Below are 14,001 nucleotides of genomic sequence, written 5' to 3'. Positions count from 1 at the left end.
TGTTTTGCTTCGTTTTTCATGAACTTTTGTATACATCCTTGTGTAGCATTGCCACAGGGTGTGTGTTTGCAGAGAGGGGAGAAAGCACCCCCGTGGGGTATGGCCTACTATGGCCCTTTTTCCTCCATTCTTCTTCCTGTCGGGATTTTGGGCACACACACCCGGGCGTGTTTTCCAAGCTTCTGAGGCTAGGATTCAAACAGTGGTTGGTCGCGGGGGATCAGGCTCCCTCAGTCACTGCACGACGGGTCGGCCCGGGGCTTTCATTTTTAGAAGGACGTGCTGACGCATGGCAGGGGAGCTGTGGCTCCTGGTGCACCTGGAGGAAGAAGCCGTGGGCTCGCTGGGCTCTTCTGTTGGCCTGCACTTGAAATCTTCCGTAATACAGCAGAACGCATCGATGGCACAGGGACGTGGAAGCTGAGTCCTGGCGAGTGCAGGGTGATGGCTGGTGCAGCAGTCAGGCACGGCACTCCGCAAGGCAGTCCACGTGGCACCTGGGAGCGGCCTCCCCGGTGCCTGCACAGGCCTGGGGTCAGGGCTGGGCCGGTCAGAGCATGCACGCCTGGGAGCTGCTGCCCCTCTGTCTCTGCCCTGGCTCAGGGAGGGAAGGACTCCATTTTTTTTTTTTTTTTTAAGTTTTTGCTATGGGGTGTGTGCGCTTGCCGGAGAGACAGAAGTGAGAAATCATCCTGGGGGTGGCCATGTTACAATCCCTTCTCCACCCTCCTCCTGGGCTTTTGGGCATCCATGCTGGCATGGTTTTCAAGTCATCAGGTCCAGGACTCGAACCACAGAGTCAGCCATATGGGCTCCAGCTGCCTTAATCTTCATGCCACTGCCTGGCCCCAAATAAACTTGACCAGAGAGGGGCAGAGTGAGAGAGAGAGAAAAAGTGAGAAAGCAAGCCTCCAGGTCCAAGACTCGAACCATGGTCGGCCATGTGGAACCCGCCCTGGCAGCCTCTGTGCCAGCGCCTGGAAGTGCCAGGTGCCGGCCACCGCCCTCGGCTGTGGCTGCCAGTGTCAGGGTGTGTTACAGCACAGACCGTGTGTCTGTGGGCTGCTCTTCACCTGTCCGGCTATTCCCGCTCTGCCCTAAAGCCCGGAGTAGGCCCCGAGGCGTGGCCGTGCCCACCTTCCCTGCAGCGCCCCACGTGCCCAGGGCTCCTGCGTGCTCGAGGCTCACGCTGCCAGGGCCTTGACAGCCCATGCCCCGCCCCGCCCGCACCGTTCCAGCCGTCTCTCGAGTCTCCGAGTGGTGGGTCGGCTCCGTCTCCCCGTGAGAGGGACTGTCTGCGCTGGCGTGGGTGTTGGAGGGGTGGTTGGCAAGGAAGGGAGGGAGCCGGCTGCTCCTCAGCTGCCTTGACCCTGTCGTTTGCTCTCATAGGGAAAGGGAAGTGGAGCTGCAGGGTTAGAGAGCCCAGACCTGGGACTGCGAAACCAAATAGTACTAGAGAAACAAAGTGGGTATGAAGGGAGCGGCTCACTTCCACCTCCTCCAACCAGGGGAGTGGGTATGAACTCTCCTTTCCCCAAGGGGACTTCTCAACAATTTCGTTCTCAACGATTTTATGAAGGTCCGTTTAGGAGCAAGGGTCCTTCCCCACAGCTACCCCTAGGTGGCAGCAGGAAGCAGAGACCCTGCGAGAAAGCACAGCAGGTGCCCTTGCCGGGAGAGTGCTCGGTGGGCCCCCGACTGCAGCTTCCTGCCCTGCCTGCAGGGCCACTTATTGGGCATCCCACAGTGGTGGTTTTGTTTTGTTTTGTTTTTCATTTCTCACTTGCTTTCTCTCTGTTAAGTGCAATACACCCTATAGCAAAAAATCTCTCAAAAAAACCCAGCGACTTAGGGACCTCCATATGGGTCTGAAGAAGGATGCAGCGGGTTGTCTGCAGCACCTGCCATCCGCTCTGACGTTCTTACATGTAGAAATCTCGACTTGGGGAGAGAAGGAGTGGGGCGGCTCCAACTAGGGCCTGGGCGGCCGAGGGGCTGTCCTTGGTGTCCACTGGGTAGTCTGCTGCTCAGTGCTGTGCCCGGGCCCCTGTGCTTGGTGCCTGGGCTGAGTGTGGCCGGTCCACTGGGCCCTTCTCTGCCACCGAGGACATGGCCCAGCACAGAGGGCTGCGTGCTGCTCCCGACCAGAGCTGCTGTTGTGACCGTCCTCAGCAGTGCACTAGGTGCTCAGGGTCCCTAGGAGCAGGGGTGGAACTAGGACGAGGGGGACGGACGACGTAGACATAGACGTGGGCCAGAAGCCCCGCGAGGGGGCATGAGTGCCCTCGGAGGGAGTGGGCTCTGAGCTAGGGCAGCACCACTCCTCTCCACCCACGGCCCTTCGGCCTGAATGCACAGGGCACTCACTGCTACCCCACTCTGTCCTGGCGGTTTTGTTTATTTGCCAGAGGGCATTTGTTCACCAGAGAGGGGCGGAGAAGGGGAGAGGGTGCAGGCACGCCGCAGTCCCTGCTCCCCCATGTCTCCATCCTGTGGGGCTTGGGGCACACACATGCAGCCGGCCACGTGGCGTGGAGCCAACCTGCTGCTCTTGCCCCGTAGCCACGTCCTCACAGGCACCGTCTCGTCCTGGGCACGAGGTTGCCGTAATGAGCCGAGTCGGAGGAAGCCAGATGAAGAGTAAGCGGGGGGCGGGGAAGAGAAGGGCCAGGCCACACACGAGGCCGGGCCTGCTGGTGCCAGAGTGACCCGTCTGGCTGAGAAGGGGCGAGCTTTGCTGGGATTGCACGATGCCTGGGAGTCGGGGTGGGGGAGAAAGCATTGGAACGGCGGAGCGTGGGTGGCTGTGAGGACGCAGCTCAGCATGGAGGGGAGAGGTAGTACCTTAACCACCATGCCCCTGCCGGCCCAGGCAGCCCTCAGACTGGAGGCCCGCAGGAGGCCTCAGATGTGTGTCCTGCAGAGGGAGGGCTGCAGGCGTGCAGGGCCAGCGCCTCCCGGCTGAGCTGGCATCCAGCTGGCTGGCCAGGGTCAGGGCTGGCGGGCGGTGACGCCGTGGGGTGGAGGAGTGTTTCTAGAGGTGCGGTGCAGCATGTGGGTGCACGGCCCACAGGAGAGAGTGGCGAGAGTCGTCGCTGTCACGGGCAGAGGGGCCGCCCCGTGGTGCTGGGTCTGAGCCACTGTCCCCCGTGTTTTTCAGCACCTCCACGATACAGTGAAGAGGAACCTGGACAGCACTGCCTCGCCTCAGCATGGTGACCAGCACAACGGCTACGGGGACCTCTTTCCTGGGCACAAGAAGAACCGCCGGGAGGCACCTCTGGTCTCCTCCAACGGGCTGCCCCCAGCCTCCCCACTGGGCCAGCCAGACCAGCCCCCTGGGGGAGACGCCCTCCAGCCCAGCGGGAAGCACTCTCTGGGGCTGGACTCTGTTAACAAGAAGCCAGCGCCCAGACTCAAACTATGCGGTTAGACATGTAGGATCTGCCTCTGTTAACCTCTAGGCCACAGGGCTGGCCCTCTAATGCTATTTTTTTAAAAGAATTATTTTATTTAACTTTATTTTAATTTGACCAGAGAGGCAGCCAGCCCAGCGAGCCGCTCGCCCTGGGCCTGAGTAAAGAGCTGAAGCAGGAGCCTGCCGAGGACCTGCCGTGCATGATCGCCGGGCCGGGGGGTCCCCTGTCCCAGAGCAGCCTCATGCCCGACCTCAACCTGAACGAGCAGGAGTGGAGGGAGCTCATCGAGGAGCTGAACAGGTCCGTGCCCGACGAGGACATGAAGGACCTGTTCACTGAGGACTTCGAGGAGAGGAAGGGCCCAGAGCCCGGCCCGGCCGCCCAGACCGCCCTGAACCAGGACGTCAGCATTAAGACAGAGTTCTCCTCTGCAGCCTTCGAGCCCGAGCAGGTGGGCGCTCCCCAGGCGAGGGCTGGGTCTGCAGGACAGACCTTCCTGGGGCCCACGTCTGCCTCTGTGAGCACGGACTCAGCCAGCCTGGGGGGCCCGCGGGCCCTGTTCCACAGTCCTGCTCAGCCTGGGGCGGACAGCGCCAGCTCCGGCCTGCTGCCGGCACCCGTGCAGGCCCAGGGTGCACAGAGAGCCCTGGCGAGCGTGGTGCTGCCTGGCCAGGGCCCGGGAGCTGCCCCAGAGCCGTCCTCCGCCCACCAGCTCCAGCAGATCGCTGCCAAGCAGAAGCGCGAGCAGATGCCCCCGAACCCACAGCAGGCCGCCCCGGCATCAGCGCCAGGCCAGCTGTCCACGTGGCAGCAGGCAGCTCCCTCCCACAGCCCCTTAGATGTCCCTTACCCTGTGGAGAAGCCCGCCAGCCCCTCCACCTACAAGCAGGACTTCAGCTCCAAACTGCTCGCGGTGCCCGGCGTGAGCAAGAGCTCCCCTCGGCCTGGAGGCGCCTACCCCCAGCCCAGCCTGCTGAGCCACCAGCTGCCCGGCGGCTTGAGTCAGAGTTCCGTGGGCAGCCCAGGGGCAGTGCTGGACTATGGCAACACGAAGCCCCTCTCGCATTACAAGGCAGTCTGTGGGCAAGGCGGCCCCGGGCCCAGCCAGAGCAAGCCGAGCCTGCCATCGTACCTGCCCCAGCAGCGGCCCCGTCTGAGCAACGAGCAGAACTCCTTGTTTCTGATGAAGCCAAAGCCGGGAAACATGCCCTTCCGATCGCTGGTTCCACCTGGCCAGGTCAGTGTGCAGCTCTGCGCCCGTCGCTGCTGCAGGTCACTGTGGGGAGGGAGGGCACGCCGGCTCGCCAGAGTCCACAGGCCGAGGCCGACTCTGCGCACCCGAGTGGGCGGCACTCCTAGCGCCACCTGGTGGTGGCTGTGTGCTTGTTCAGGACTCTCTTGCAGGAGCCTGGTGTCTCAGGCCATGGGACTTAGGTCACTCGTCCCTGTTCCTGGCAGATAAAGGTTCCGTTTAATGCACTTCTTAGAGCTTTGCTTTTTTGCCAGCTTTCGGATTTGTGTGTTTCAAATTCTTTAATTTGGGGGAAACTTGCAGTATTTCAGGCACGTGTTGCCTCCCCACACACCGCACCTCCTGTTACATGGTGAGATAGTCACACCAGAGAGGCCAAAGGCTCTAGAGGAGCAGCCTGGCCCTGCAGCGAGTGACTGTGCGCCACTTCCCGCGTCCGTGATGTCTTCTCAAACTGCCAAACTTGGGCGGGCCGGCACATGGCCTGGTGGCTAAGGCTGCTGATTCCACGTGGCCAGTTCTGTGGTTCCAGTTCCTGACCCGGTGGCTTGACAGACACACCGAGTGCATGTATGTCCAAGATCCTAACAGGAAGGGGAGAGGGAGGAGGGATTGTTGCGTGACCATTCCCCATAGGGAGTGCTTCCTCACTTACCCTCTCTGCCTCTTTCCGGTGGGCATATATGCCCTCTGGAAAAATAATAATAAGATAAATTCATAAAAAGTAGATACATAATGGGACCAGCAGTTAGCGTAATGGCCATTCATAAAAAGTAGATACATAATGGAACCAGCAGTTAGCGTAATGGCTATGTTGCTGGATTCCCACATAATCGACCGCGGTTCGCGTCCCGGGCCCGATGGCTTAAAACTCACGCCGGGCGCATGTGTGTGCGTGCCCAAGATCCCAAGAGGAGAATGGAGGAGAAGGGATTGCGGCGTGACCATCCCCCCTGGGAGTGATTTCTCGCTTTCTGTCTCTCTGTCTCTCTCTGTCTGGCGAGTACACACGCCCTATAGCAAAAACCTCTCCAAAATAAATAAATAATCTCAGTGAGCGCATGTGCACGCGTCCAAACTCCAGGAGAGCGAGGGGAGGGTGCGGTGTGACCGTCCCCGGGTGGTGCTGTCTCCTTTCCCTTTCACTGTCTGTCTCCTGCAAGCACCACACACACCTTTCAGCAAAAACCTAAACACATCGAGATTTGTTTCATTCACGGTGTTGGAGGCCCAGGAGTGGGCGTGTGGCTGTGTCCCTGTTCTGTCTTGTTCCCTCTCCTTGGAACTCCGTCAGGGTCTGACCACAGAGGCCCCTGACAGCCGTGGTCCTGGTCATGCCCCACAGGTCCCACCTCTTGGTCCCTTAGGTAAATGAACCCTTGAATGCCTCACAACCAAACTTCATTACATAAATTTGGGGGGGAAATTTTTAAAAAATAATTATTTTATGTAACTCTATTTAGTATTTTTAATTTTGATTGGAGAGGGATAGAGTGAGAGAGAGGGAAAGTGAGAAAGCAAGCCACCAGGTCCGGGACTCAAACTGCAGTCAGCCATGTTGGAGTCTAGCGCCCTTCACCACGCCACCTGCCAGCACCTTGGGTGGATACGATTAAACCAGAGCCATCTCTCCCAGAAAGTGCTGAGGCCATTCTGAAGCAGCCGCGGGCTCCAAGTCTGAGGCTCCGGCTGGGTCGTCTGCAGAGCCTGCACGCCCTCTCCTGGGGTGAACATCAACAGGTCTCCCTTGCGCACTGGGACTGTGTGTGGGTATGAGAGCTCAGAGAGGCTTAGTAGGAGTCCTACCCTTGCCACTGCGAGTCACGGGGAGCGAGGCTGACACCCGTCAGGTGCTCCTGTGACACCTTGACACCCAGCCCCGGGGCGGGCTGGTACTGGGGTCCGCAGGAGGACGGAAGCTTGGTGTGGGAGTTAGCCTCAAGCGGGCTCGCGGTGGCTCCTCTGGTCTGGCTGTCCCCCCTGACTCAGGCCCTCTCCTCTGCATTGACAGGAGCAGAGCCCTGCCAGCGTCTCCGTGCCTGCCCAGGCCACCGGCGTGGGGAGCCAGCCACCCGCCGTGTCGGCGGCCAGCACACACGGCTCCCCCTATCTGAGTGGCCAGCAGCAGGCAGCGGTCATGAAGCAGCACCAGCTGCTCCTGGACCAGCAGAAGCAGAGGCAGCAGCAGCTGCAGCAGCAGTTCCTCCAAAGGCAGCAGCAGCTTTTGGCAGAACAGGTAAAACCAGTGGAGGGGACCCGGCCCCACCAGCTGTGCCTGTGTGCCTGGTGCTCGGACACCCCACTTTAGGAGTTATTTGTTCCCGCCTTCTACGAGTGAGAGACAGGCACCCCAGTAGGGCCTCACTCCCCAGTCCGCTTCCAGCCAGCCCAGATTACGGGCACGCGCGTGTGCCTGGCATGGACAGGGAGACTCCAGGGCACAGACCAGCCGTGTTTCCCCTTCAACCATCCCTGGGAATTCTTACATGTCACCTTCTGCCAGAAGGTCCTCCGCGGCACCTGTGCTGTTTCAGCCCCGTGAGCTCTGGGTCCTGGTCAGCACCCTCCAGCAGGTGTGAAGTGTTGCTGTGACTTCGGCCCACCTTCCCTTGCTGCCCTCCGTTCTAGAACCTTTTGTTCGTTCGTTTTCATCATTTTCTGCAGGGCGCCTGTATTTGCCAGAGGCAGGGGCAGTGAGAAAGCACTCCCTGGGGCCTGGCCTTGCTGCAGTGCCTTCTCCTCCGTTCTCCTCTCGGGATCTTGGGCACACACGCACACGCACCTGGTGTTTTTCAAGCTGCCAGGGCCAGGACACAAACCACACAGTTGCCCATGTGGGATCCAGCTGCCTTAACCTCCATACCACCTGGCTGACCCCACGTAATTTTTTTTTTTAATTCATTGCTCTTTAGATCCATTTCATACCACCTATTAATTTATTGATCGATTGATTTTTAGAAGCTTTTGCCTTAGAGCATGTGCACTTGCCAGAGACAGAGCGAGACAGAGATAGTGAGAAGGAAAGTGAGAATCACCCCCCCAGAAGGATGGCCACACCACAGTCCCTTCTCCATTCTCCTTCTGGGATCTTGGGCACGCACACAATACACACAGTGTGAGTTTTAAACCACTGGGCTGACTCTGACCAGTCAGCCGTGTGGGAGTTCAGTGATGTAACCACTACGCCATCTGCTGACCCACACTACTTATTCAGAACTTCCAGGGCCACCCGGTGGCATGGTAGGTAGGCGCTGGACTCCCCCGCATGGGTGACACAGTTCCAGTCTCAGACATAGAAGCTTGCTCACTTTCTCTCTCTAGTGAGCACATGTGTCCTAAAGCAAATTTTTTTCTTTTTTGGTGAGGTTTTTGCTATAGGGCGTGTACGCTCACCAGAAAGACAGAGACAGAGATAGAAAGCGAGAAATCACCCCTGGGGGGGATGGCCACACCGCAATCCCTTCTCCTCCATTCTCCTCTCAGGATCTTAGGCACGCACGCACACGAGCCCGGCGTGAGTTTAAGCCACCGGGTCCAGGACTTGAACCATGGTCGACTACATGGGAGTCCAGCGACATAGCCATTATGCTAACTGCTGGTCCCATAAATAATTCTTTTTTAAAAAAAGTATTTATTGAGGCCGGCAGGTGATGTGGTAGACATGAGAGTTAAGACTGACCACAGTTCAAATCTCAGACCTGGCAGCTTGTTTTCTCTCTTTTCCCTTCCTCTTTCTCTTCCTCTGGTCAAGTTAATAATAATAATAATAATAAATAAACTTAAATAATTTACTTTAAAAATTTCATTTATTACCATTTTTTAATTTGCTGTAGGTCGCATGCACTCACGAGAGAGAGTGAGAAAGCAAGTTGCTGGGTCCAGGACTCGAACTGCACCAGCCACGGGGAGTTCAGCCTCCTAACCACCACCCTGCTGGCCCCAAGCAAATCATTCCGAAGGAAAAACACCCCCAGTGGGGTCACCAATGTTATTCCCACAGAGGATGACAGACTCGGGTGCTACACTTTTCTCTGACCTAACTCTGTTTTTTCTATGTGGGTTTTGTTGTTTTATGTCATTTTTCTTGGCATTTTGTAGGAGAAACAGCAGTTTCAGCGTCATCTTACCCGTCCCCCACCCCAGTACCAAGACCCGACACAAAGCACCTTCCCGCAACAAGTTGGACAGTTCCCAGGTGAGGAGTCTGGAGCCGTGGACCCCCGTGGGCCACTGCGGCTCGCCCTCGGTCCCTGTGCAGAGCTGGCTGGGCTTGCACTCCGCAGTGCTGTGCGAGGGCTGAATGAGGTGAAGGGCCTGGCTTCCTAGGGACCCCCTGGAACCAGGAGGGCCTTCCACTGGGTCCCTGGGTATACAGTCTTTTGAAGCAAAATCATTTCTAGTTGGAAGACATCAATAGGAAATGGCTTTGTAATTCTTATAAAGTTCTTTACAGACCCGGTGGTTTAAGTAGCTGGATCCTGGGCTGGCAGACTGTGTAGTGGTTGAGGCCCTGAGTCCCATATGACTGGTTACATGGTTCAAGTCCCAGACCTGGAGGCTTGAAAAGCACGTTGTGTGTGCGTGTGTGTGTCGAGAATCCTGAGAAGAAAACGGAGGAGACGGGATTGTGATGTACCCATCCCCCTGGGGGGGTTCTCATTTTTCTTCTCTCTGCTCCTTTCTGGTGAGCACATACACCCTATGGCAAAACCCCACAAAAAGACAAGTAGCTGGGTGCTCTGAGCCCAACCGGGGTTCAGATCTTAGCCCTGGCCACTTGGACAAGGCACCAGAGACCCTGGGTGCATGCGCGTGTGTGCCCAAGCCCCGGCGGCGTGGGGAGAGGAGGGGAGGGCTGCTGTGTGGCCATGCCCCTTTGGGGTGCTTCCTCCCTCCTCTCATTGCCGTGCCGACTGCACCGCCCACTGGCCAAAAGCCGGGGGAGGGAGGGAAGAAGGAAGGAAGTCTGCTCTTCCCTCCTGCCTTTATGTGGCTCTTCAGAAAATGACCGGCTCCTTTTTTTCCAAATAAGGAGAGACTCGGTGTACTTGGTGGTGGCCTTCCGCTGCTTTTCTCTCTCCCGTCTGGCCACTGGTCTCAGATGACAGCAGCAGTTGTGGGCAGTGGTCCGGAAAGCGCAGGAAGCCCGCCGAGGTCTCAGTTGTCACCTCTGAGGTGTGCCGGGGGACCCGCATAGACTGTCACTCCAGAGCTGCAGCGTGGGTAGGGGTGCAGCCTGCTCTGTAAGCTGCCTTCCTCTCTCCTCTTGGAAGCCCTTGGAGGCTGGCCACTCCTCTAGTGACCCTCCCTGTCCAGTGTCCGCGAGGAGCTGACCCGGGAGTCTGTCCTGGAGGAGAGCGGGTGGGATGTGGGCCTGCACTCCCCGGGAAGGCGGCTCGAGGGCTGCCTGGCAGATCTGCCGCCTTCGGCCTGTCGAATGCAGTACGGCTGCCAGGACTCAGCTCCCCCGGCCCGGTCTCTAGTAGGTGGTGGTAGAGCGAGCAAGGGGGGGACAGAGCTTAGTGACAGCTGAACCCTAAGCCGTGGCCCTCCTGCCCACAAAGTCCCGCCCCTGTCTGGCTGTCACCATGCGGCCTTGCTTAGCCAGGAGCCCTGGATGGCCAACCCCTGAGGACAGGTCTGTCCCAGTGTGTGCTGTCTCCCCAGGAGACATCCCCAGAGTGTCTGGCCGTGTCACACAGGACTCCTCCCCGCTTGGCCACCTTGTGTGTGCTGAGCCAAGGGGCCTGGGAAGGTCCTCCCACGCTCCCCGTCCCCTCCCCGCGGGCCTGCATCTATGCCCTGCCCCACCCACATGACTTACGTTGTCTGTCTTCCACAAGTGAGAGACTGCACAGGCTTTGACCCGCAGCCCACCCGGTTCAGGTGGCTCTGGGTCTCAGGCACTCCTGTGCTCACCGTTGTCAGGGCAGTCTCTAGACATGGGCCCAGAACCTCCCTGTGGTCAGCCTCCCGGTCCACACGTCACCTGTGTCCCACGGTCCGCCCACAGGGACGAGCTGCCACAGCCCCTCGGCAGGACGGCCCGAACCGCGGCCTTGGCCCAGCTGCTCCGGCTTCCCGGCCCTGTCGTTCTCGTGGCATCTGCAGCTCTTCCATCTGCCCTGACCAGCTGGCCCCTGTCCCACAGCCGCCCGCCGCCACCTCACCGCCCCAGATGGCCTCTGCCAGCCCTGTACCCTCGCACATGCTCTCCCCCAGACTAGCCGGGTGCTAAACTCCTACACTGTTTTCTTTCATTTTAATGTATTATTATTAATTTAATTTGCTGTAGGGCAGATGTGCTCACCAGAGAGAGACAAAGGGGGCAGGGGAGTGAGACAAGCCACCAGGTCCAGGACTCAAACTACGGTTAGCCCTGCGCGAGTCCAGCGTCCTGACCACCATGCCACCTGGTCCCAGACCCCTGTGCTGTTAAAACCCAATGTGTTTGTCACTGTCTTGGAAGACCCCAGGCCGTCCTGTCACTGTCTCCTTGTGCCGGGGTGTGGGTGGGCTTCGCCTCCCAGAGCAGCTCTGGGTCCCCGAGTGGAGCTCCCAGTGCCTGGCAGACACCTAGCAGGTCGGTGGGTGTTTGTGGGGTGAATGGCTGAGTCCACGGTGTTCCTTCTCTCTGGGGTTCCCCCTGCCTTTTCTGAACCCCATCGTTCAGACCTGGCCCCCGTCCCACCCCTCCATGTCCTCCCCAGTGTCCCCTGACCATGGGGCATCTGGTGTCTGTCTGCTCTCGTGTCTGCAGGCTAGGGGCCACAGCCTGGACCTCAGTGGGCCCCGCACCGGTGGTCCGGAAATGCCCGCCTGCCTGATGGCTCTTCTCTGTCTCTGCAGGGCCGACGGCTGTGCCCGGCGTGAACAGCGTGGGCCCATCCAGCTCTGGCTGCCCTCGAGTGTTCCCTCAGGCCGGGAACCTGGTGCCCGTGGGCCCTAGCCACACGGCCGTCTCCTCGCTCCCCTCAGGCTCGGGCCAGCAGGACCGGAGCGTGGCCCAGTTCACCGGCTCCCAAAGCATGCCCCAGACCAGTCTCTACGGCATGGCCTCGGGCATAGCCCAGATGGCTGCCCAGCCGCCCCCACAGACCAGCAACGGACACGCCCACATCCCCCGGCAGAGCGCTGTGGGCCAGAGCACTCCGCTGCCGGCTGCCTATGGACAGAGCGCCCTGGGGGCCTCCGGCCTCCCCCAGCAGCACAGTAAGGGGGCCCTGAACTCCGGTCTGGCCAAGCCCCAGGCCCCCAGGGTGCCTGCAGCCATGGGGAGCCAGAACGCCTCCTGGCAGCACTCGGGCCTGCCGAGCCTGAGTGGCCAGGCCCTGGGGGGTGGCAGCCTGAGCCCCTTCACCGCAGCCTCTGCGTTCCACATGCAGCAGGCACACCTGAAGGTGTCCAGCCCACAGTTCTCCCAGGTGCCCAGCAGGCCCCTGGCGCCGCCCATGAGCTCCACGGCCACCACGGGGTCCATGCTGCCTCCGGCCAGCGCCCAGCAGAGGCCCAGCGCCCCTGCCCCCGCCACGCCCCAGGCAGCCCCACAGCAGGCCTTGCCTGGCTTGAGCCCGGCTGGCCCAGAACTGGCAGCCTTCAGCCAGAGCCCGGCCTCCCAGATGGGCAGCCGGGCGGGGCTGCACTGCGCCCAGGCCTTCCCCGTGCGGACTGTGGGCCAAGAGCTGCCCTTTGCCTACAGCGGGCAGCCGGGTGGCAGTGGACTGTCCAGTGTGGCTGGCCACACCGACCTCATCGACTCTCTGCTGAAGAACAGGGCGTCAGAGGAGTGGATCAGCGAGCTGGATGACTTCTTAGGGTCTCAGTAAGGAGGGACTCGCGGTGTAGAGCTCACACATCCTGCAGCCGCCTTCTCTGCCAAGAAAGAGCAACTACTTTGGACCCGAAGCCTGTGGCCCGGGGAGCTGGGCAGGCGGATCCCGAGCCCACTGCGGCCACCCAGCCAGGATGTGCGGCCCACAGCTCCCAGGCCAGCACGTGTGGCCCATGGGGCTGGCCCCAGCCCCTCTGCTGGCATCAGTCCCTGGGGCCAGGACAGCGGGACAGGCTCTCCGGTGGCTTTCCGCCAGATGACCAAAGTCCTCGGTGACAGCAGTGAAGCCCCACAGTGTCAGGCCCGTGACCCGTGCCATCGCATTGGCATAATCCAAGATTTCGCCACTTGCCCAAATTCTCAGGACAAGTTTTTATCGCAACTTTATATAGCAGGATTATTTGCAATTTGTAGCAAAGAAAAATATTTTTTATGTTAATTTTAAATAGATTGGGATGGGTGGCGGCTTAAGTGGGTAAGTGGCATGGGGACCCTTGAGTTTGTTTTTGCTTAGGAACTTTTAAATCCCTGCCCTTTGTCAGCGTTCAGGGGAGGAGGGGTGGCCGGGAGACATTTCCGCAAGTGCAGCCCTGACTGCCCGCCCCAGGCCCGAGCAGGGCGGTGGTGGCCGTCGCCCACTCAGGACTTCCCAGCGGCTCCCGCCTCCCGCAGTGCCAGCCCTCCTGCTGCCACACACTCGGGAGGACTTAGCTTGCACCCCCTAGCTACATGCTGGGAGGAGATCTGGGTCCCTTTGTCCTGGGTTAGGAGCCCCACCCTCTGCAGTTTCCCTGAAAGTCGTCCACAGCCCGGGAGGCGTGTGGGCGCTGCCTGGCCATGCAGGTTCCCCTGGGCCCTTCCCGGGTCTCCCACTGCCTTTGTCTCGCCTCCCCGCCTCTCTGGGGGGAGTCGCTGGAGTTCTTAGGGGCCCAGCATCGTAAAGGGTCTGGAAGAGGCTGCAGGCCGGCCCAGTGCAGGAGTTCCACTTCATTTGGCCACTTCTGCCACCCACATCACATGACTTGCACTTTCTCAAGAGATTGCTTTATAACACTAACACATTCTTTCTGAAGACCCCAAAGGGTTTCTCTCCCGAGGTCTCAATGAGTGGGCTGAGTGGGTTTCTCTCCCGAGGTCTCAATGAGTGGGCTCGACTAAGCCGAGAGTCCGCCGAGTGGACTAGGACGTGGGGCTGTCTGTGGAAGACAAGGGCGGAGGGGGCCACCCTCAAGGGAGAGCAGCGTGGGGAGCGCGGGGGCTGGCCCAGGCCCCGGTGCGGAGAGCCAGAGCGGCCTGCTGCCGCGCTGGGCCAGGGAACGCACGTGGCCAGCCGCGCCCTGCAGGGCCAAAGGGTCCCATGTTGGTAATTGTTTTGCACCGGTAGTGCCTTTGTCACTGGGGGTACCCCGGACCCTCAGACCCTCTTTCTAATAGCCACTTCTCCAGACCTCCCTGCCTTCCGTGCGCTCGCGGAGAAGGCTGGGAGGCCCAGCCAGAGA

General features: G+C 59.9%; 1 protein-coding gene across 1 annotated transcript; it reads left to right on the top strand.

Moving 5' to 3' along the window:
- Nucleotides 1-289: 289 nt before the first annotated feature.
- Nucleotides 290-13,610, top strand: MAML1 (mastermind like transcriptional coactivator 1). The gene is given in 7 exon segments (XM_027771446.1): nucleotides 290-379; nucleotides 3,161-3,402; nucleotides 3,434-3,472; nucleotides 3,540-4,656; nucleotides 6,683-6,907; nucleotides 8,770-8,866; nucleotides 11,521-13,610. Coding segments are annotated over 7 exon segments (2,787 nt in total). The 3' UTR covers nucleotides 12,498-13,610.
- Nucleotides 13,611-14,001: the final 391 nt, after the last annotated feature.

The sequence above is a fragment of the Tupaia chinensis genome, unplaced genomic scaffold (genome assembly GCF_000334495.1).
Source record: "Tupaia chinensis unplaced genomic scaffold, TupChi_1.0 Scaffold000214_1, whole genome shotgun sequence".
Classification (NCBI taxonomy): domain Eukaryota; kingdom Metazoa; phylum Chordata; class Mammalia; order Scandentia; family Tupaiidae; genus Tupaia; species Tupaia belangeri.
The sequence above is the reverse complement of the archived record's forward strand: the minus strand, read 5'-3'. Positions and strand labels throughout refer to the sequence as shown.